The 24385-nt window shown below is 46.2% G+C and overlaps 2 protein-coding genes across 2 annotated transcripts; both read right to left on the bottom strand.

Moving 5' to 3' along the window:
- Nucleotides 1-12681: 12681 nt before the first annotated feature.
- LOC118503599 (transcription factor HES-1-like) lies at nucleotides 12682-15473 on the bottom strand. The gene is made up of 3 exons (XM_036037052.1): nucleotides 15072-15473; nucleotides 13995-14090; nucleotides 12682-13912 (listed from the first exon to the last, which is right to left on the bottom strand). The coding sequence occupies exons 1-3, from the start codon at nucleotides 15165-15167 to the stop codon at nucleotides 12971-12973; spliced, it is 1134 nt and encodes a 377-aa protein (XP_035892945.1). The 5' UTR covers nucleotides 15168-15473; the 3' UTR covers nucleotides 12682-12970.
- A 4667-nt stretch (nucleotides 15474-20140) lies between these two features.
- Nucleotides 20141-23631, bottom strand: LOC118504735 (rab-like protein 6). Its single transcript, XM_036039610.1, has 4 exons — nucleotides 23282-23631; nucleotides 22547-23199; nucleotides 21629-22477; nucleotides 20141-21553 (listed from the first exon to the last, which is right to left on the bottom strand). Exons 1-4 carry the CDS (start codon nucleotides 23406-23408, stop codon nucleotides 21332-21334), a joined length of 1851 nt encoding a protein of 616 aa, XP_035895503.1. The 5' UTR covers nucleotides 23409-23631; the 3' UTR covers nucleotides 20141-21331.
- Between the last annotated feature and the right edge of the window lie 754 nt (nucleotides 23632-24385).

Raw genomic sequence — 24385 nt, 5'->3', positions numbered from 1 at the left:
CTCCTGACGGTCCTCGCTTAACGGGGAAATACCCTTTCGTCTCGATCGACGTTCGATACCGATGACTTATACTCACCGTATATTTATTCTGAACATTCATCCCATCGTATTCGTATGCGCATTCGATGAGGACGTTTTTTGCTTTTCGTTTTCCGTTTGTTTCTTCCCACTGTACCGAGGCCAATTTCGCTCGTCGATGGTTTTGCATACATTATGAGACGGGTTTCACTGGGAAAGGGACCAACCAAGTGGGACGTGTGGAGTGAGGGGGACCCGATTACGATTCTCATTTGCTCGCAAGCCATCGTTCCCGTTCGCTTTCCTTCAGGTTTGTCTTCTAATGTGCTAATTTCACGAGTCAATGAAGACTCTCTGGTGGCCTTTTTACATGGCAAGCGCATTTTGTTCTCTTATTTTGTTGAATGAGCATAATATGTGTTTTGTTTCGTGGAAGGTGTTTATCGGCTAATCGGGCGGGAAAAGAATGGAACAAAAGGAAAAGGCTGCAACTGCTTCATGTGTGGTGGAGCTGGATTAAAATCAATGTTCTTGATTTAATGACGAGTTCTGGAGGCAAAAGGGAAGTAATTAAATCGACAATTCGGTCTTTTATCGTACGCTTCACAATTTTGTTCTTATTTTGATTGAAATTAAAGTATAATATCAATGTTGTTCTTATAAAAATAAAATAAATGGATAGCAAATACAATATCCCTGGGCATGTGCTCTAGCCGTTTAGATGTTGTATGCAAATTGCATACTTTCAGGCTTCAAACATAGTAAGGGCTCGAAACTGAAAGTATGCAATGTATGCACATAGATGAAACTATGTATTAGGTTCATTCCTATAGAAGCGTGTGTTTCTTTAAACCTTCCCACAGCAACGAAAAAGAAAAGCTTTCAAAAGCCCACCATTGTTTTCCCGATACAAAGGGGAAATTGAATTTCAGTTTGTCGAAGCAACGGACGAAAGCAATCACACTTCGCTGCTGCTTTCTCAAAGCGAGAAGATCAATGAAATCACGAAGTAGGTAGGTGCCAGTGCTCCAGTGCCAAGTAACTCTGCAGCAAGTAACCGGATACCGCAATTGCCGGTGAAGGAATATAAAACATTTTACGGGCAAGGCTGCACGGCGAAACTACAAAAAAGGTAGCTACGAGAAGAACTCTTCCTTCCTATGAGAGGGTATCTTGAGATGAGACCCGCATGTCCGAGTTTTTCCGCTTCCTGCGCACTTGCTATTGTTTGCTTAACACCTATGCTCGATGGGCGCCCACACGAACACCGTCCCGCCGAACGGAAATCTCGTCGAAAGTGAATGAAGTCAAGCGCAATAGCAAAGTTAGCGTGCCGGCGTGCTGGACCCGTAGCCTCTCCAAATCTTATTACGGTTCCCGGAATGTGCCTGTGCCTACTGTTGTGACTTTATGCGACTCCATCCTAGCGGGCACTGGCGGGTGAAACAATAGACATTCCTTCCACTGTAAGGGATGATCGGGGTGAAGTGTGTTGACATGGCGTTGTGTGTGCACAAAAGGCTCAAGAACGCACACTCCCAAGTCACACTCTGGAACTCTGACGCCAGAATGTGTAAGTGTGCAAACACACACACACACAAACCCGGACACACATGAAGGCAAACATTTATGCAAACAAACACGTGCTATTACAACACGGAGGGACTCGCATGGGAGAAGCGGGCGGCAAAGCAACTAAAACAAGAGCAAAAGAACGGATGCTCTTAGGGCAGTTCTTTGGTCCGCAGCAGGATTCGCAGCAAAGAAGGCGAACCGTAAAAAAGGACGGTCCTTGTAAAAGATCGCTTCCGGGACGCCGTGGGACAGATAGCGCTCGAACGGCCGTAGTAGATGGTGTGTCTTTGGGCATGAAAGAAAGAACTCCACCCTTAACCGGGCCGCTGCGGACAAAGTGGGCCTGGTCGGCTCTGGTCGGACCCCGGGCAGCATGCGGACGACGACGCCTTTTGATTGAAGTGCAATTGCCTTTGTTAATTTTATTTCTTGCGGCTCTGAACCGTGTGCCTCCATATTGTGTTTCTAATTGTGTTTAAATAATGGAGAGCAAGTGTGTCGAGCCGGTGTCCAAGAAAAAAAGAAGGGAACAGGAACAACAAAGCGTTCCTGCCAGCCAGCTAAAACATAACAAAAAGATAACAACAAAAGTTCGTCGTGAGTGGCCGCCAGTGACATGAGTTAGTCCAGCGCCTCCGGTGACGAACTCCAGCAGGACTCGGCGAACAATGCGCTTCGGGACGCACGTTCGATGGCACGACACGGAGGGCAGACGACGGCTCTTGTGCATCCTGTGTGTGTGTGTGAGCATGTTCCTAGTAAGATGCATATGTAAGATGTGCATCTGTGCTTTCTTTTTTCCCCCGTTTTGTACGCCATTTTTCGCTATTGTTGTTGTCAGTTGTGTTTGATAACGCTACGCTGGGCGATTTGGCCTCAGGAAATGCATGCGTTACAGGTGCAGATGCTTACAAATCCAAATAGACTTCGGGGGGATAAGAAAGTGCTGCAGATAACGATGCGAGGGATAATGAGAACAGGATTACAGGACAATGAGACTGAGTCTGTCGTGACAATAATTGTCAGACATCATTAATTTGGTCTAATTCTCGCATGCGATGAAACGACCTGCATCAAATAGATCAAAAACAACTGTATCTCATGAAAATCACGGATCGCCCCACAAAGTTCTCCATTTAAATTCCCACGATCGAATTCTCTGCTTTTGTTCCATCAAACGACTAAAAGAGCTGGCTGCCAATTTTTATATTGATGTTCCCACAAAGCGATGAATGTATACCGCAGACATTAATTATGGCTGAACTTATCCAGGACAATCATACAATAGTACGATCAAACCGACGGATGCTGTCTCCATCGCTCGTAACCACCGTAACTACAACCGAAGCTCGCGACGCCTAAATGTATGCAAAATTAGCATTTGTCCAACTCTCGCGGGCAAACCGGCGGGCCCAACATCATCATCATCAGCAGACCAACAGGAACCAGCGTCATCTTTTTCTTTGGGTATTTTTAATTGTGACCGGACAGCCCTTTCCCCCTGCACTCCCCCCCCCCCTTCGTCGCTGCCCCTGAGAAGAAATACAAGAATAAAAAAAGAAAACAAGTATAAATACACTCCTTGCCGCATCGCGCATTGCCGTCATTCGGGGGCTTGACGCGTGTACCGAAGCGGGTGGTTGCATAAAATTTGAATACGATTAAAACTCGTTTTAATTATATTTAAAGGAGTAAAAGCTGTAAATACTCTCCTAACCGGGGACCACACTGTGGAATGTAATTTTATAATTAAACCTCAATTAAGTTTGTATGCAAATCATTTCCATATTTCATGATTTTTAGCTCTCTCGCTCTCTCTCTCTCTCTTCTTCCGTCAGTGCTTCGATCCAATTTTTCGCACAGAAAGTCAAACGGAAACACAAAAGCATACGGTTCATATTTTTTGGGGAAAGCAGGTCCTTTCCGTGGCCGCTTTTCCGGTGTGCGCGACCGAAAACAAGCTGCAAAACCACGCGATTGCTTCGGCTGCCACGGTGACACGATGGTCCGGATGGTCCGATGGTCAGACTTTGTTCTTCAGACTTTACCGTGTGACGTTTTGTGACGGGACGACGAGATCTTCTAGTGCTTATGGGGGTTTTTTTTCTCTATTTGGCCGGTAGGTAAGTGTTTCAATATTTCATTTCACTGTTTTCCATCACTCGGACACATTATAATGAACCCTTTTTACATCGTCATCATCACTTCGCGTTTCTCTATGATAAGCGAAGCTGTCGCCGAAGCGGACGTGAACCCTTTCGAGATAATTAAGTGTGTGGAGTAATATTTTAATTTTTATTAGATAAAATCCACTGAGTAGATTTTTTCTTCTCCAAGGAAGGGTTAATTTGCTAACGAGTTGTTAGAGAAATGGTGGTTTTGAAGATGAAAATGGATTTATTAGACATCAATAATTGCTTTTTATGGTCATTTCATCTAAAAGACACTCTCCACGAAGGAAATCCTTCTCCTGAAGCTCCTAGTCCGACGTTGCAAAAGAGGAGTTATTGTAGTTGCGTCTAAATCTAACGAACAATGCCGGGCAGCCTTTTTCGTTACCGTGTGCGTTGTGCGTTGATGAAATGGATGCTTCATAAATTAATTTAAAAAATATTGAATGCACTTTTTTAATTTATGTCCATAATAATGGAATATACGATGAGGTGCCCACGGTACGAGCGTCCACCGTTTGTTGCCTGAGGTCCCCCCGAGGAAAAAAGCCTACCAGTAGCAGCAGCAAACCGGTGAGTGGCCATTTCATATTTCTAATTGAGATTTTGATTTTTCACCCCGCGCTGCGGCTCACCACCACCATTGACCGCAGCTTCCCTTTTATGTGGCCCGTACATGGATGAAGGCCATTTTTGTTAACTGCACCGGACTGGTCGCTCGGTCGGTCGCTGTCGGCAGTAAAAGACGAGCAAGGCTTTTCCTTTCCCCACAAACACGCACAACTACGCATGAAGTGGATGGTTATTTTCTAGATTTTTGTGCTCTTATTACAGCCTGCCCGTGGAAAACAAGAAAACTTTCCAACCTCACAAACAAAACCAGTAAGTACGCGGGTGCAAAAACTCCATCCTATTTGCAATAGAAAAATGCCGACTAGCCCCCGAACGTCCGGTTGGAAAAGGAAAGCCTCACGGGCCGAGCGAGCAAACGAGTAGCTCCGATGGTCCGCCGTTTGAAGCGCAGCACTTGCGCTCCCGTTCGCTCAATGGAAAACCATTAAACGCACTCCAAAACTCGCGGACGCGCTAAACGCATGCCACCCAACAAAAAAAACACACATACAAACCTCGTGGCCTCACCAGCGTCCTCACCAAGGATCGCCACTGTAGGAGGCCGTTTCAAATCGACAGCGACACACACACACAAAATGGGGGACCGAACACCGAACGAACTCTAAAAACTAACAACATCCTCTTGGATGTCCTCCGCGGTCCCGAAATGGCCGACAGATAAGGAGTCCTGGTGCAGTTTTGCAGCCTCCCACCGACACGGCGCAATAAAAGGCGTGTTGTGTGCTGCTACTAGTCGCCATTGCCATCATCATCATCGTCGTCAGCGTCGTCGTTATTATAGCCCCCGCCCGTGAAAAATCGCAAAGAAAAACGAACTCGATCGCCACCGTGTGTGTGTGTCAGTGTGTGGGATGCGGTCAGACGTCAGCGTGGGCACGAAAAAGAAGAAGAGGAAAAAAGGCAACAACACTAGGAAAAACTAATCCCACAAGCTAAACGGGTGAAAAAGGGAAATGATACAATAGGAAGAAACAAGCAAACACACACACACACACTTTTCACAAAAGAAGACAACAAGGAGTGGGGTTTAGCGAAGAGCAAAGTGTACAAAGGAAGGTGGAAAACAACAGGAAGAAAAGGAAAACAAGTGCGAAAGAAAAAAACAACACGCACACAGAACGTTAAACAACTACAAGCAAAAGAGATAACCTTAACATGACAAAGCGATGTAGCAATGGGAGGAATATAAAAAAGGAAAAACTGGAAGCGTGTGTGTGTGTGTGTTTTAAGCAGCGAATAAAAGAAAAGCAAACGAGCCGCGTACAAGAAAGGACCAAAAAAAGAAAAGCTCGGCAAAGCAATCTAGGCACAGGCACAAACGCCCTTTTTGGGGAGGGAAAAGAATAGCACTCACGCACACACAAACACACACACATGAGTACGGAGGATTGGGAAAAAAACGCATCGGGTAAAGCCTGCAACGACGCAACGTAAACGCACCACCAGAAGGATTACACAAAAAGAAAAACTTCCGTGGCCTGGCCTGGCCGGCAGAAGAAAAAAAAACCCGGGCCTATGTGCGTGTCGGGTCGAGGCCTAGTTGACCATGTGCATCAGCATGTCGCTGCGTGTATGTATTGGCCGAAAGGAGCGAAAGGATGCTGAAGGACGAAAAGGACGAGAAACAAATCTAGCGAGGCGTTTGTTTCAATCGTTTTTCTTCGAAACCACTTGAAAGCTGACCGATCCAGAGTTGGGGAAATTGAGGAGGACACACACACACACACACTAGAGCACCCCAAACTGAATGCGTTCGTTTGTCCTGCAGTTTGATCCGGGAGGGTTGAATAGCAATACCGAGTCCCCATCACCGGGCACTGAGCAAAAAACTGATAAATTCTGCCCAAAAGACTCCACTTCCTGTGTGCCCGTTACAGCGTTGGAGGCTATTTTTTTATGTTTCGCGGGGTGAATGAGGGAGAGAGGGAACAGACGTAACACACATTCGTTGAGGAGAGAAAAAAATCTTAGCCCCATCATGGCACCCTCTCGGCCGGTTCCGTGGCGCGACATGTGCGTCAATTTCCCGAAGCCTCCACCAAAAAATCTGCATCTCCGGAGTTTTTCCTTTTTGCCACTTTGCTACAGGGGGAAAAAAATTGCACCCCCCAAACACACACACAGATGGGGAGCTCGCTCTCGCTCTTCATCGATATTCCAGCATCTCTTTCCCTCCCTGTTTTCCACGCTTTTCCCAACCCTACGGTTGACAGGCTCTGGGACTGGCCAGCAAAACAAAAAGCGCGCCTCGAACCAATCGACGTTCGACCGGCCACCCGACCGACGGTTTTCGGTCCCGGGGTTTGCAATTTTTTCTTGTTCGTTGTGCCTCTCACACACGCGAAAGCATCGGCGAGCATAAAAAAGAAAATCCCCCCCACAGCTCCTGGTCGAACGAACTTATGCCATATTATATTGACCAATCGACATCCACTAGCGGGCAGGTTCTGCCAGGTCCTGGTGGTCCCGGTGGTGCAGCAAAAAGGAACAAACTAAGATGCAGCGGGACGTGCAGGGGGCGAGTAGGGGGGGGAAGGATGGCAAAGAGCGAGAAAAAAATAAGCTGGAATAAAACTGTGCACTCATATTTGTATTATGTATGGCGTGGCCAGGGCAAAGGCGGGCATTTTTCTTGCAACCGTAGACCGGACGCCTGCCCAGGAGCGGTGTTTCTCACAAGCGTTCATGTATTTCCACTTCGTACGGTACGGTATTGGATCCTGCAAAAGGGACACCCGCCGCCGAAACGCGTTTGGTCATTTCGACAAAAGGATGAGAAATCCATCTACCACGACAACGATAACCGACCGACGCGACCGGGGAAAAGGCGAACGATGCGAACGGAGCGAACGCGGGACAAAAAATATAATTTAAAAAAGCAATAGTTTTGTTTGTTATTATTTTATTTAGCGCATTGTTGGCTCCATGGGTGTGTTTGTGTGCGTGTGTGTTTTGATCGTTCCCGCTCATTCGCTCGCTAAAGTATGTAGAGATGCTGGAGCCCATCTGCATGCCATCTCGCTTGCTATATGTGTGTGGCCACTATGAAGGCAAGGGCAAAAATCTAAATCGAATAGAGAATGCATACGAGCGTTTGCTCGCTTGCAGGCGCTAACGTACTCTGTCTCTCTCGCTCTCTCTCTCTCGCTCACACGCTTGCAAACGTCGCAAATCAAAGAGGTGTCCCCGGCACTGGACACGATGCTGCTGACGATGATGACTACGACGACGATGACCACGACGACCACCACCAGGACGACGGTACACGTACGTAGCAGCGAGTTAACATATAAAGTAGTAAGTGTTGCATACTTTTTGGCTTTTAACCATGTACATCGTCACTTGACAGTGTGCCCTCTTCGCCGCTCTGACGCGCTCCCTCTCTTCTCCCCGCCAATATCGGGTTGGGGGCAAGTGATGGAACGAGCGAACGATCACCGTCTCGTCTGTCGGTGCAGAAGGATTCGAACGGTGTGAATGTATGCTGCGAAGGATGTGCAGCTTGTCGGTTGTTGTACACTGCATATGCTTGCCCTGCTACCGGGCTTGAGCTTTCTTTTTTTTGTGCGGCCTATTTCACTCTATGTTTCTTGTTTTCCTAAATAAGAACGATGCCCTTTTTTGTTTTGCTGTTCCATAGAGTGCGCTGATAAGAAAAGTGAAATGTAGGTGGTTAGAAGTCATGGCGAACGAGCGAGAGAGATCCACTTTTCCGCAACGAGCGAACAGACGAACGAATGGTAACAGAAACAGTTAGCATAAGCACTGGCTAACCACTGGCAGTGTGGGCCCACACGGCGGGCGACTGTGTGGAAAGGACGAGCCGCACACACACACACACACACATACACACATACACAACACTGGTGCTACGCAGAAAAAAAAGAAAGAAAGTCGGATCATCTAAATTAAAAACGCAAAGCAACTCGAAAAAGCAAGCAAGACACACTCACTCATTGCATACATGCAGGCGCATGGACAAACGGCCGTCCAGTCTGTCTGCCTTCTCGCAACCGCCACGGAGCCGTTCACCGTTGATCATCATCTGATATAATATTTATGCTAGTTTATTTATTCATTCTTTATTCTCATTTTTGTGCCTTGCCACGCCGTGATCGAGTCGCGAAAATCGAGTTTTTCTTCGCGCGAGGCGAAATAAAAAGGCGGTTATTACATACACACAGGCGCATTTCGGGCGATTGTTGCAGCGGTGGCGACGCCGGCGACGGTTTTCGGGTTTGGTTTTAATGCGCTCGGGAATTTTGTTATCCTTTTATAGGATTCCTTGCTTTTGTTTTCCGTGTCGTGTTATTTAAGAAGTTCTTGTTTGTCGATTTTGTTCCTCCCTATCAGAACAACTTTACTCTAGCTTTTTTGTGAGGTATTTTTGGAGCCTTCTGGTTCGGTATCGCCGTTTATTTGGCTCTTTCTGGTCGCCTTTTAGACCAACGAATGTCTGCTGTCGGCAATCATAACACATACTGTGGGCCATCACATGCTGGAACTGTGGTCGGTTCTTCTGTTTGTGATTAGTAAGAAATTTGATTTTAACTTTTGCTTTTCGTGTCTTTTTTTTTTTTTTTGCTGTACACAAATAGCCTTCCCCGGGAACAAATATACATTTCAGAGAGCAAAAAAAAACAAGCGTATCGCATTGGAAGAACAATTTCACTTCAAAAGCATAATCTCTCTTGCCGTTTGCCTTTTTGGTGATGAGTTGATATGCAATTAAGAATTCGATTTCGGATGGCGATTTGCTTTTATTGGAGCTTTGATGAAAGCTGCGTTTTTTCCTGGACAGATTAAAAATTCAAATCAACCACTATCAAACAAATATAGAAAAAATGTGACGAAATATTGCAGGTTATAACTAAAATTTTAAAAATGTAATGCAAAAATTTGGAACAAAACTTGTTTCCCATATATTAACGAAATGAAGGACACAATTGAACTGTCCACAAACGAATAACAGTTATCTTAAGAATTGTACATCACAATAAGAGCAGTTCGTTTTTAAGCAGGCAATACCGTCATGCCGAAAGCGGGGATCGCTTTGGAAAAAATGTATATTTCTGTACAGCTACAGATTTTGGGATTATTGGATTTTTGTCGCAAGGGTATAATCAATTTGTAACTGAAACTTAAGAAATCTTCAAATAAGCGTTTTTGTTGTACTTTTTCTTAAAATTTAGTTGCTAAATCATTTGTCCCCCAGTAGTTGTTTACCCGGAGTCCTGTAGGAGAGAGAGAGAGTTTAGAGTCATACACCTAAATGTATGCAATCTGTACAACAGCCCTAAGGTTTCCCTATTAAACACACGAATCACGTTATGTTTTAATGTAATTAATTGTATCAAATTTCATGTTATGATTCGCCAACCATAAGTATGATCCCCCCTTTCTCCTGCATCCCTTCTCTCTCATTTTCCCTCACGATTTATAGCAGCGAAATCCCAACAACAGCAACACCACCCGAACCAACCGAATCTGAAACCACTTGTTGCTCCTGTTTTGCCGTATTATATGTGAATAAATATATAATAAAGAATCACCACACCGGCTCATTGGAGTGGGGTAAGAAGTGGTAGAAGCACCAATTGAAGTCGTACCGTGTGCTCCGGAAGGATCCAGGATTCTCCCGATTCCAACGCTCGCCCCAGTAAAAACAAACCCGAGCTTTCATGTGTAGCAGAAAAGTCGCAGAAAATCCGTGACCCCGGTCAAACGAGTGAAAGATTAACCATCTCCCAACCAACCAACCAACCAACCAGTACAGCTGATGGCTTGGTCGGGAGGTCCTCACGCTTCCCAAAACTCACGTGGCACGAGCCGTCGCTGCTGGAAGTTTTACGGCAGAAGAAATGCGGATGAAGGTTAAATAATGGTTTCCGTCCCTTTTGACGCTTGTTTTATTTGGCATTGCACGTGCTGGTGTCTCTGTGTGTTTGTGTGTGTGTGTGCGACGGTTGGGTAGTGTGAATGTTTTGATTCTTTTTCAACTCTTCGGTTTGAGGTTTTTTGCCCTCTTTTTTTGTTGGCCCGCCATAATAGCGCAATCCCGTTTTCTGACGGCTCGATCCACAAATAATTCCTCAACCGTGAACGGGGAAAATTTGTACAAACTTTTCCACCAGCAAAGCGACCGACCGACCGTCCGACCGTCTGGTGGAAATCTCATTGCCCCAAAAACAATCAAACATGTTAGGGTTTGGGGCGCGAGAGTAAGGGTTTGAGCGGTACTTCCACTCGGTCCTCTTTTTAAGTCTCCGATTCCCTTAGCCGTTGGAGATACTAACCAAAGGGACGCGGAGTTGGGCAACGTGAAATGAAGACTCCTCTTTTAAGAACCGCCACTTGTCACACACTTCAAGTGGCTTTTGGCACTCCAGGCTTCAGGGACAAGAGTGAGAAAAAGAGAGAGAGAGCGTGCTAACTTCTTTTCCACGGGGATATACAGCCCTAAAGGATACACCGGCACAGACCGACGAAAACGTTTAATCGCCGTACCGAGCGTTTGGAGGAACGTGCCATGGACATGTGTTATTTCGCTTCGTCGCTTTCAGATGTCGCTTTTGGGGAGGACTAGTGGGACCAGTGGGAACATTTGCAAAAAGGTAGGGAAATTTAAAATATTGTCCCTTTCTCCCGCTTTTCCCCCGCGTTTTTCCTGTCAATGGGATGTGAACTCTTTTAAATAGAAAACCACAATATTCAATTGTGGTACTTTGAGGGACTCCTGGGAACCCCTGGACACCGATCGTCCCTTCCCTTTTGCGTACCATTTACCGGTGAACGGTTCGTGACCGGTCCGGAAACTCCGACTCTGATCTCTGATCTCTTCTCTCCGCTCCTTCCACCCCGTCCGCTGCCGATCATCCATTGTAACAGCACGGTGTCCGTCACGCTGAAGTTCGAATGTTGGAGCACCACAAAAAAAGGATCCGATTATTAGTTAAATCGTCCTTCTGATTCTGATTCATCGGCCCTGCTTTCCACCAGCGACATTAAATCATCACTACCACACCGGTCGGCTGCCGACCTAAATGAGGTGGAAAATTACACCTTCCCTTCGCCAACTTCACCACCCCGTACTCCTCCCCACATCCTGTGATAAAGATTGTTTTAAAATTTATTCACCCACCGCCACACTTCCGGACTCCGGTGTGTTTTAAATACCGATCACGAACATTTAAAACAAAACGGCATTGGGTAGGAGGACGAACGGGAAAAAAGACCCTCAACTCAACACGATTTTCCATCGGTGACATTCAGCAGCGGTGAGTCCACGGCCTTTCCCCACCAGAAAACCCACAAACCGTACCGAACCGATCGAACGGATTGAATACGGAGTTCCGTTTCCGTTTAGATTATTTTATACATTTCCCTGACGCTTTTCTTTTCCACCTTGCTCGGTGCCTCCCGCTTTTACTATCATTATTGTTGCTGTTTATGTCCATCGGCCGGCTTTTCACTGTTTTACTGGATTTTTTTTTTGAATTTCCCACTCATTCCCGTAGCCCGCAGTCGATTATAATGTCAATGTTTTACTATTTACCTCCACACGAGGCAGGCCCGAGGCCAGTGGTTGTGGTCGAGTCTGCCGAGACTTTTCGGTTCCGGCCTTCCGATGTGGGGCAGGGGACATTAAATATTTAATTAATATAATTAATATCGTTCACTTTATCTTTATTTTATCTCTTTCGCACACGAACACACACATCCTCACCAACATGCCACCTACCACGGCCCATCCCAAAACGGCGATAAATGTTATCGTAATTAATAGTAACAATATTGTCATCGAGCAAACACTCCACACTCGACCGGTATGCCAATTGTCAGCAGTACGCCGCTGGAAAACCGCTCGAAATTATGCCACGCGGTATTCCGATGTGCGAGATTTTCCTGCACTTAATATGAAGCCTAGAAATGTGTTACGGTTGATTGGGGGACGTTAATGAACATCGATAGTGTAGTACCAAAATGGCTCAAATTAGGCGTATAAAAACCTTTAAAAAGTAGTCTAAAGAGATGGAATTTTTATTTTAGTCTAACTTCAGACGGAACGCTTTGATTCGACGAAAGTATGCAATCCGCATGACAGCTCTTTTCAATGATATTTCGAGCAGTACAGTGGCGATTTTTAGCGCATTACGCCTAAAGGTATGCAATGGCTGTTTGAAGGAAAGGTGATTCGATGGCGTTTCAAATACTAAACATAAAAAAAACTTACTATACGCATTACTTACCTTCAAAATATCGATTGATGTAAAATATACGAATTTCCAAGTCTTAGATTCCTTTACTTCATATCACAATATTATATTTAGATCAAACACAGCGCAACAAATGGTACGCTTTCTCTCACTCCTTATCCTATATCCCTGACCCATCTTTGTGTTAACTCTTGCAAATCCCTTCGTCTTACAGCTCTAGCCGTAACGCCATAGTTAAAGCTCATCTTACTCGTATAGTTAAAGCATTCCGTCCAGGTTTGTTGTCTTAAAGCTTTGAGTTGAAATCGAACGGCGAATAACCGTGCCGAAGATTAGTTTTGCCGTCGGCGCCACCTTTTACCAAGGTCGCCACATTTCACCGTTCGGATTATCCTTCCCATCATCGACATTTTCCTTTCGTTCTTGGCCTTGACTGCTTTCGCCCTGTTCTTCGTGGTCTTCCCTCTCCATGCTGATGTCTTCTTCGGCGGCACTCGTCCTGGAACGTTTGGTAGGCACGAAGGGTGAGCTGCTGAAATGATGTCCCAACTTCCCCAACCGACTTCGACTCGGCTGCTCTTCCGGTGAGGGCGGTGTTGGAAAGATGGACAAAAGACGGTCCATATTGTGTTCGCTCAGTGTGCCCGTTTTTCCCATCGGAGTTTTAAGCGTCGTACCGTCCGCCGTTCCATCACCATTCGTAGGGCTCGCCGGTGGACTTGGCACGGTAAGAGCAGTGCTGGGAGGTCTATCCTCGCGTGAGTCTTTCCCCGGTGGTCCAATATGGGGCACTGGAGGTTCTTTGCCGTAGCCGGCGAAGGAAGGATTCGGCAGGGTCGCACCACGCAGCGGTCCAAAGAAGGGAAACGGATGGAAGGGAATCGTCGATGTTTCGCCGGTGGGAAAAGGAATGCCCGCTGGGAACATTAGCGACAGGTTGTTGGCAAAGGTACGGTTCAGCAACCCGTTGCTGTTGTTGTTGATGTCATCCGGCGATTGTAGTGGGACGCCGGCAAACCCGAACGGTGCTCCAACCGGGAACGGTTTGCCCGGTTGAAAGGTGAGACAGCTTTCGAGGTGCTTTCGAACACGCGCCTTTAGTCCTTCGTCCACCGATCCGAGCGTGTCAAAGTATTTGCCAATTTCGTCGATACACTCTCGGTAACCGTTGGCGAACTTTTCCGGTACCGTCGGATCGACGGCCATTGCCACGTTCAGTCGGCGGCGCTCGATGTCCTGCAGATGCTTCACGGTCAGGTCGAGAATGTCCGCCTTCTCGAGCTTTGAATGGCGTACTGGCTGTGGAAAGCATGGAAATGTTAGTGAAAGTGATGGAAAACGAGTGACTAAATGCAAAAAAAGGGCAATTAGCAATACATACGTCCTTTTTCATCGCGTCCAATAGCAGTGACTTGAGATCGTTTAGATAGTTGTTGATACGAGCGCGACGTTTCTTTTCCATGATTGGCTTATTTGTCTGTAACAAAGGATTATAGGTTTATTTTAGTTAGTTAGAACGGTTAGAATGTTCATAAAAAATACAATCGAGATATTGAAGCCTTTGAATTGCCTTTAATTCTGCGTGATTGCCTAACTTTAGGCGCTCATACGAGATTTTTTCAAAAAGTTAAGGAATGGTTGTTAGCGTATTTCGCGATTTTATGGAGTCTGAATGACAACATTTTATTCTTATTATGCTGCTACACATGCCTTAAATGTTATTATATTATTTTGAAACGTGTGTTTAGTTTTTTTTAACAAACAACATCAAAGCTGAGCAGGATTTTTCCATCTCGACGAATTACGGTTAGCATAAATGACGATGTTGTATACTTTGTTTCAGAAAAAAATTAAATATGTAACACAACACAACTAAAGCTTATACTTTTTTGAATTCAACAAGAATGACCGGATCGTATTCCATTAAAGCGTATACTTGTAGCATCACCATAAAAAAGAGTTTTGGCCAATGACACTCTCACAACACAACATATTTACAAATTTCTGTTAAATTTTTGACGCATGACAGACATGATGAAATATACTAGCACAATCCTGTAAGGTAATCAAATGCTCTAATAAATCTAAAGAGTTTAACAACATCACGCAAATTAAACAATCATTTAAAAATTCGCCAAAAGTTATGCAATCCGCATTACACCAATTTTTTGTTTTTGATGGATTTTATGTAACGTTCGTCCATTTTTACATATATTTTTTTATTTTTAAAACCTTTATGTAACTAATTCACTCTAACACAGCCTGGACAACTTAACTATTATCACTGTTTGGTAATTAAAAATAGGACAACATTGTTTAGGCTAATCACAACTCACACAATCACAAAAACCTCGAATGGAGCCTTCTTCACTTATCACATTATCTCTCTCTTCTTGGTTCTTCATGCTGCACCACCACCCTTTATTTCAACAATATTTGCACACATTTCTCAAATTACCTTTCGGATTTCAGCCTTTATCCGGCGCAAATAGCTCTCCGATGCGTACTCATCGTGCCGATCGTGTGGATTACTCATCTTGCTTGGATTAGCCATTTAAGTCACTTGAGCTACTGTTTTCTAGTTCACTCTTCGTTTGCTTGTTCACTTAATACAAGTTTCACTGCCTGTTGTTTCTATTTGATTTCGATCACTTTTTCTTTTACAATTCACTGATTGTTTCACATAACTTTCATCATCGATTTACACCGAACGAAGCACTTGGTTGACACTTTAGAACATTTTCCCCGAGTGTCGGCAGACCAGACTCCGACACCGGCGGCATTCGAAACGAGAATGCCGGAACAACGGATCCGTACCAGATCACATTCCCCCGTCATCCGTCAGACGGCGCACATGGTTGTGCACATTATAAACATTATCATGATTAACAATTTAACCAAATTCCCCTGCTCAGGTCCTCTTCGCCCTACTCTCCTCCGTGTGTTTGTGTGTGGTGTGTCTCTTTCGCTTGTTCTAGCTGCGAGACCCTCCCGTTCTCGCACCGATGTTGCATCTTGGACCCAGGCACCAAGGCACCAGACGTGGGTTCGCTTCGTTGGTCTTTTCCCACGCCGCGACGGGACCAGCGTTGGAAGTTGCAGCTGACCCATAAACCTTCGCACGCACACACACACACTCACACACGCTAGCGCAATGGCCCTCCGACCCTCGTGCGTCGACAGGATGTAAACAATCTAAAGCGACCGAAGAAGAGACTGGAGCACGCACACACACACGCCCGACACGGAACGGTGGGAAAAAAGGGGGAAACTTATGCACTTATGCTGTGAGCATAGGGTCCATCAGGCTGTGGGAACTTCCAGCGCAGCCAACGGAACTGGGAAGAACGATTCTTTTCTCCCGTTTCTTCTCTAGCCGCCTTTCGTCAGCGTCGTGCGTGTGTGTGCCGGTGGATATGTTTTTCTTTCCCTTTCGGGCACCCTCTTCGAATTTCCAGAAAAAGGGACCAAATTCCCACACTTTGCGCTACGAGGCATTCGTCCGGAACCGTCCAACACCGGTGGCATCGGTGGTGACGAGCAGGGGAGGGCCATGAGCGAAGGGCCAAAGAGGGAGGAGAAAGTAAAACACGGACAAAGCGAAAATACCGTCGCACCTTGAAGGCCACATCTTGTCCATATTCTCCTGCTTCCTCGCTTCGGTCCTCGGATAGCGCCATCAGTCCCTTGGACCAAGAAGTCTCGCTTACCTTTTGTGGCTTCCACGCTTCCGGAGAACGAGTTCTTATGCTTTTATGTTGGGAAGTTGTATTTGTAAATCATAATTGAGATCTTGTTACGAAATCGAGGCTCTCCTTCCTGTGTACTGCCACAGAGACACGCGCTTTTGCTTCCGCCGGCGAGCTGGGCCGAAAGTGAATCCCGTTGAAAAAGGAGATCGACGCACCGTTCCAGTTGGGGGATGAATGTGTGAAAGTAGCAAAGCTGTACTGCACAAAAGCCGGAAACGTAATTACCGACGAAAAGTCATTGAACTCGTGGCGGTGGCGATCGTTTTGTGATCGTTTTTTTAAATTTAAATTAAGTCAACTTTGGCACTAGAACTTCAGAAAGACTTGGGAGGACGCTGGTCGCTTTTCTGAGCCCCGTACGCCATTTTACGAAGACGGGGCTAAGATGGGATTTGATACCAGTCCTACGGTATACCATTATACCCTTGATACATTCCTAAAGGTAAAGAGGGAATTTAAGCGACTTTTATAAACATTACTATCAAGTTTTTGAAGTATAAAGCATGGTTGAAATATTGTTTTTGTTGGTGACAATTATAATACTTAGTGGTTGTTCATAGATTACGGATAATAAGTTCTAGATAATGTTTTATTTTAATTGAAAGTTTTATTTCATAAAAGGAATTTTACTTAAACTAGAAAATATCTTATTTATTGTAACATTAAAATAATCATCAAAACATGTACTGAAATTGTATCATTTATTGAAAAATTTCGTTTAATTTAGAGAAAAAACCTTAATTATTAATTCATATTCAATAAGATATTTTCCCGCTTACTTAAATCACCCGTAGCAGATACAATTAAAAAATAACTCAGCTCAGATCTTTCTTATTCGACCGAAAAACAAGCGAGGTTCGACACCTTTGCAAGCAGCAAAAATGATCCCAAAAATGGCCTGGATTTGGATTTTGAGTAACAGGAGAGCATCCTACCGAAGAGGTAACATGGAGATACAAGCCGAGATATATTTTCTCTCACTTATTCGTACACGTCATATGCTTTATCAAATACTTTCTCTTTCATTTGCCACGGTCGAGGCATCGGGTTCAGTGCGTGAAAGAAAGAAATAGTTTTCTCGCTTCCTCGTGCGGATCGGTATCGATCTCTTTCCCCTTCGTGATAAGAACAGATACTGTGATGTCAGCTGCTATTTTCTCTCGTGATGATGCCTCCTCATTTGGATGCTCTCCTGTTACTCAAAATCCAAAACCGATCCGATCCGAGAGCAATTTGCCGCGATCCAGCATCGAAAATAGCGAAAGAAGGAGGAAGGAGACTGGTTCTCTCGCTTCCTCGGGCGGATCGGTATCAATCTCTTTCCCCTTCATGATAAGAACAAATACTGTGACGTCAGCTGCTATTTTCTCTCGTGATGATGCCTCCTCATTTGGATGCTCTCCTGTTACTCAAAATCCAAAACCGATCCGATCCGAGAGCAATTTGCCGCGATCCAGCATCGAAAATAGCGAAAGAAGGAGGAAGGAGAATGGTTCTCTCGCTTCCTCGGGCGGATCGGTATCAATCTCTTTCCCCTTCATGATAAGAACAAATACTGTGACGTCAGCTGCTATTTTCTCTCGTGATGATGCCTCCTCATTTGGATACTCTCCTGTTACTCAAAATCCATCGAAATCGAAAATAGCGAAAGAAGGAGGAAGGAGAATGGTTCTCTCGCTTCCTCCGGCGGATCGGTATCGATCTCTTTCCCCTTCATGATAAGAACAGATACTGTGACGTCAGCTGCTATTTTCTCTCGTGATGATGCCTCCAGAGTTGGATGCTCTCCTGTTACTCAAAATCCAAAACCGATCCGATCCGAGAGCAATTTGCCGCGATCCAGCATCGAAAATGGCGAAAGAAGGAGGACGGAGAATGGTTCTCTCGCTTCCTCGGGCGGATCGGTATCAATCTCTTTCCCCTTCATGATAAGAACAAATACTGTGACGTCAGCTGGTACTTTCTTTCGGGATGTTCCCTCCAGAGTTGGATGCTCTCCTGTTACTTGAAATCCAAAACCGGTCCGATCCGAGTGCAATTTGCCTCGATCCAGCATCGAAAATAGCGAAAGAAGGAGGAAGGATACTGGTTCTCTCGCTTCCTCCGGCGGATCGGTATCGATCTCTTTTCCCTTCATGATAAGAACAAATACTGTGACGTCAGCTGCTATTTTCTCTCGGGATGATGCCTCCTCATTTGGATGCTCTCCTGTTACTCAAAATCGAAAACCGATCCGATCCGAGAGCAATTTGCCGCGATCCAGCATCGAAAATGGCGAAAGAAGGAGGACGGAGAATGGTTCTCTCGCTTCCTCGGGCGGATCGGTATCAATCTCTTTCCCCTTCATGATAAGAACAAATACTGTGACGTCAGCTGGTACTTTCTTTCGGGATGTTCCCTCCAGAGTTGGATGCTCTCCTGTTACTTGAAATCCAAAACCGGTCCGATCCGAGTGCAATTTGCCTCGATGCAGCATCGAAAATAGCGAAAGAAGGAGGAAGGAGAATGGTTCTCTCGCTTCCTCCGGCGGATCGGTATCGATCTCTTTCCCCTTCATGATAAGAACAAATACTGTGGCGTCAGCTGCTATTTTCTCTCGGGATGATGCCTCCTCATTTGGATACTCTCCTGTTACTTAAAATCCAAAACCGCTCCGATCCGAGTGCAATTTGCCTCGATCCAGCATCGAAAATAGCGAAAGAAGGAGGAAGGATACTGGTTCTCTCGCTTCCTCCGGCGGATCGGTATCGATCTCTTTTCCCTTCATGATAAGAACAAATACTGTGACGTCAGCTGCTATTTTCTCTCGTGATGATGCCTCCTCATTTGGATACTCTCCTGTTACTCAAAATCCATCGAAATCGAAAATAGCGAAAGAAGGAGGAAGGAGAATGGTTCTCTCGCTTCCTCCGGCGGATCGGTATCGATCTCTTTCCCCTTCATGATAAGAACAGATACTGTGACGTCAGCTGCTATTTTCTCTCGTGATGATGCCTCCAGAGTTGGATGCTCTCCTGTTACTCAAAATCCAAAACCGATCCGATCCGAGAGCAATTTGCCGCGATCCAGCATCGAAAATGGCGAAAGAAGGAGGACGGAGAATGGTTCTCTCGCTTCCTCGGGCGGATCGGTATCAATCTCTTTCCCCTTCATGATAAGAACAAATACTGTGACGTCAGCTGGTACTTTCTTTCGGGATGTTCCCTCCAGAGTTGGATGCTCTCCTGTTACTTGAAATCCAAAACCGGTCCGATCCGAGTGCAATTTGCCTCGATGCAGCATCGAAAATAGCGAAAGAAGGAGGAAGGAGAATGGTTCTCTCGCTTCCTCCGGCGGATCGGTATCGATCTCTTTCCCCTTCATGATAAGAACAAATACTGTGGCGTCAGCTGCTATTTTCTCTCGGGATGATGCCTCCTCATTTGGATACTCTCCTGTTACTTAAAATCCAAAACCGCTCCGATCCGAGTGCAATTTGCCTCGATCCAGCATCGAAAATGGCGAAAGAAGGAGGACGGAGAATGGTTCTCTCGCTTCCTCGGGCGGATCGGTATCGATCTCTTTCCCCTTCATGATAAGAACAGATACTGTGACGTCAGCTGCTATTTTCTCTCGTGATGATGCCTCCTCATTTGGATGCTCTCCTGTTACCTGAAATCCTAAAATCGACAAATTTTCGGATCGTTTTGCAGCATCGGGAGAAATCAAATCGGAGCAAAACGGGAGGGTGTTTCGAGTATTTTAAAGTCCTTCGTTTTCAGAACTTTTCTGTTTATTTGTCTTCTGAAAATGATTACATTTATTTGGAAATTGTTTCTCAATAGTTTCAAAAAGCTTACAGTAAATCAGAAAAGCCAAACAAATTCAGTTTTTTGCTTCAACTTCCTCATAACCCCTCCGGTTGCTGTGGGCTGCAGCATGCTCAGGTTACACCGTGTCCTTTTTTGCCCATTATTGCCTTGAGAAACGCCGTGCCCAACGTTCTCACATCACACCACACCGTGTTCTTCGATGTCCCTGCTTTTTTCCCTTTTCAGCGGATCCTTTTTCACAAGGATACCTGCCTCGAAACGACGAAGGAGAATCCCTGAAACGAACCACACAGAACGAAGGGCCGGGAAAAACACAGAGCGAAAAAACAAACAGCGCGAGAACACGCCCGAAGTAGACGAGAAGTGTGAGAAAAAGTTAATCCCTCTTACCGGAAGCCCTTTGTATGTGCGTCCCGCTTCATCGCATTGCGGTTGCTTCAGTGCTGTTCGCCTCTTCCTGCACGACGAAGCAGTCGGATCTTGATCCACTTGGCTAATGGGAAAAAACGCGAAACTGGGAAATGGTCTTTTGATGTGGTAACATTTACGGAAACCACACACACACACACACACTAGGTACTCATTGGATATCGAGCTAAGGGATATCGATGTGGCCACTCACTGCACTTGCAGCCGGATCGTACCGGCAAGCACTAGACGAAACCAGCAGCGTGCGTGGTAGTGGTCGTTTAATTAAATTGTGTCCTCGATTTTCACAGCGAATCAACGAATAAAGGGACAAGTGCTGCTTCATTTGCTGAAACAAGCGAAGCAATGGCACCTAAATTAGCTTCATTAAGGGCAAGGGCGGGTCGCGAGTTCCTTCACCGATCGGGCGTGCTTTCCTCTTCGGAAACGGCTTCAAACTCTAGTCCCTGGGAGAGAGCAGGTTGGTCTGGCAGGCTTGGTTAAAACATATTATATATTTTTAGTAAACTTTGTAGTACGCTCTCCTTCATGCGTGCCTCGGCGCTCGTCTAGCCCCGCGCAGAACCAGCAGCAGCAACGGGAGCATCCGTACGGTAGTGTTGTTAGTGAGAGAAGCTTAACAATTATTATCGTGGAATATAAGAATCGTAAATTCGCGTGGAAACTGGCGACACTGGGCGTTCGACTGACACAGTCCACACCGTCCGGCAGTTCGAGGAGTAATCTCAGAGCGCTTCATAAGCATCGTCGTCCACCACAGCACCACCACCACCAGCACCGTCTGCACCGTTGTCGTACGCCGCATTCGACTGCATCTCCTTCAGGAACTCGTCCACGTGGCTCTTGCGTTTGCTGCTCCGATGGTGCTTCCCGTCGCTGCTACGACCACTGTCGTCCTTTTCTTTGCTCGACTTCTTCTTCTTGTGCTTTTTGTCTTTATCCTTCGACTGGAACGAGCGATGAGAAACGGGAAAGTTAGCAAGGGAGGACATTTTGGGGTGTGTATCGCTTGTTTGTGTTACCTTTTTCTCCGATGAGCTCTTGGAACGGTTTACCGAGGAGGTGGACACGACATCTTCGCCACCTTCCGGCGATCGGCGCTCTTTCGTGTCGATCATCGACCAGCCTTCGTAGTGTGGATTCATCTTATCCTTCGCGCCCGGTGTTATCCGACCCATTTCCAGCTCGACGCTCAGCAGCGAAAGCTTCCGTTCGCCATCATCCTGGTCCTCCTCATCTTCCCGCACCTCTTCATGATAGTTGGCAGTTGGCGTAAGGGCCACCGATCCACGCACTGGCTCACTTCGCAGAGGATTCACCGGCATGCTTTTCACAGCATTTGACTCCGATGCTTTCTCTGATACATCCGCCAGCTCGGGCACCTCACCACCACCAGTATCTTCCTCGTCGAACCTCGACACGAGCGGATTGTGTCGCTCATCCTCGTCGTCATCACTTTCAGCGGTCGGTGAAAAGCTGGACGACTGCCGACCTGACCCAGCATCAACCGTATCCTCCAGGAACGATTTATCCAACACACCTCCATCCGGACAAAACTCATCCACGTTGTCAATCTTCCCGAACCCGATATCGGACGACAGGGTGGCCATCGTAGCACTGCGAGCCGGTTGTTCCTGCTGCCGTTGCTGTGGGTTAAGCTTGGTTGTGTTGACGGCCGTCGTTGATGCGACCGCCAGATGAGAATTCCGATCGGGTACAATGATTGGATGGCCACCGCCTAGAATAATGCTTTTCGTCGGTCGAATGACGGATGGATCGGTAGGGTTGGTTAGGTTGGTGGTGCCTTCCCGTGCCTTCTTTTTGCTGATGAGTGCATCCAGGAAGCGACCATAGTCGGAATCGTCCGATTTCTGTTAGAGAGGAAGGAACTGCGATAAGATCGAACTATCGATAGTAGATCAACACAACCGGACTCTTACCTGATACTCATCAATTTCCAACCGGCAGATGTCGAGATCCTGTGCATTTTTCCTGAGCGACGCCTCGAGAGCACTCTTCTGCAGGTAAAGAAACGGAATGCCAAAGAATTTGTGCAGCAAACGCAGTCCGAACCCGTTGCGCATGGAGCTGTCACCGTACACGATCTCGGCCTTGCGTTCCTGGCCGGCCGACTCCACGAACCCGTGCACCTGTTCCGCTGTAATCACCCGATGGTGTCCCATATCACAGTGATTGCCCAGCAGCAGTACCGGAATGTCCGTCGGAACCTTTGGCAGCTCGCGGCAAACGTAATCGAACGTCCATGCTTTGGTTATGTCCATCACCATCACCACGCAATGTGTGCCCTTGTACACGTCGAGGAACTCTGCATCCAGCACGGGAATGTCCGGTTCCGCACCTGGCCCGGCAGTCGTTAGCTTCAGGTTGGAGCTTTTCTGCTTCGATTTCCCACGATCGACCACGTCCCATACTTCCACCTTCACCACGTCATCGGTCGCCTTGAACGACCATTGGATGCTGGCTACCTGGATCTGCTCCGTGGGAGTGTACTGCTCGATGAAGGCTTTTCCCTGCAGTCGCTCCAGTAGACATGATTTACCGACGTTCCGATCGCCCTTGATAACAACTTTCACTGGAAGAAAAAGCAATGGAGAAACACACATTAGCAGCGCTCTAATGCGAAAACAAAGCAGCGAGTGTTGGTTTGTACATACTGTTATACTGGACTCCACGAGAAAATCGCTTCTTAAGCGAATCGGACATCGTCTGCCCCACGGACTCTGGTATCGATACGGCAGGGCCATCGTTTTTGTTCGTGAGCTTCTTGAACACGGAAAACATGACTGCTGGCGGTACGTGCTACACCAGCTACTACTATTGCTCACTCATCCCAAACCACCAATCGCGATAACTGTTGCTTTCGGCAACGAAATTTTCCTCGAGGCCACCAACAGCTGGTAGGTTTCCACCGCGGAGGGTATTCACTTGTCCACCCACCCGATCCGTTTTTCCTTTTGTTTACATTTCAACGTAAAAAGTTTCCATCCTTTTAACGAAATACGTCAAGTGTCGATTATCTTAACGAAACACGTCAAAAGTTGTTGCCCATCTAACGTCAACACTGTCAAACGATTCGCCGTCTGGGCGAAAAGCTCACTCACAGGGTGTTTGTTCGAAAGCTCAGACTGGCTCGTCATGCTTTCGAACTTCGAATTAACCGTTGAAAGCTGGCTCATAGCGTGATTTTTGATACCGCATGCATGTATGTTGCACGTTGTACCCGTGGAAATCGTTGAGTAGAATGCTGTTTCACTACAGAAAATACAATGACATAGAAAAGTAAGCCAGGCAGCAATCTACACTAGAGGAACCATTTGTCTGCTTTCCGACACCGTCCCTGTTAATTCATTGTTAACATGTATCCGTCCCACTATCACTACATGTACTTTCGGAAATTCATTTTCAAACTGTAAACACGATTTGAATGAACGATTAACCGCATAGCTTTATTTATTCGTCAATTTCGTTTCAGTTTCAACATGCCGAACTGTTGCATAACAACCCGGCTTAAGAGATCACGCGCTCGAAAAACGCATGACCGGTAAACATTTACGTGCTCGCTGATAATTGCGACAACAGAAGCACATCACTGTAAGCATACTCGATATATTCACACCGGAAAGATAGATATACTTCAACTCAACCGGGCCTTGGGCGGGATATCTGCGAAATGAAACAAAATGTGAGGTTAGTAAAGGTTCCATCGCACTTTCTCTCTGCGTCACACCACCCGCCGCCACCGTTGCCGTCATAGTCCT

Source organism: Anopheles stephensi, chromosome 2 (assembly GCF_013141755.1).
Source record: "Anopheles stephensi strain Indian chromosome 2, UCI_ANSTEP_V1.0, whole genome shotgun sequence".
NCBI classification, from domain to species: domain Eukaryota; kingdom Metazoa; phylum Arthropoda; class Insecta; order Diptera; family Culicidae; genus Anopheles; species Anopheles stephensi.
Note: the sequence above shows the minus strand (reverse complement) of the source record. Positions and strands in the feature narration are given on the sequence as shown.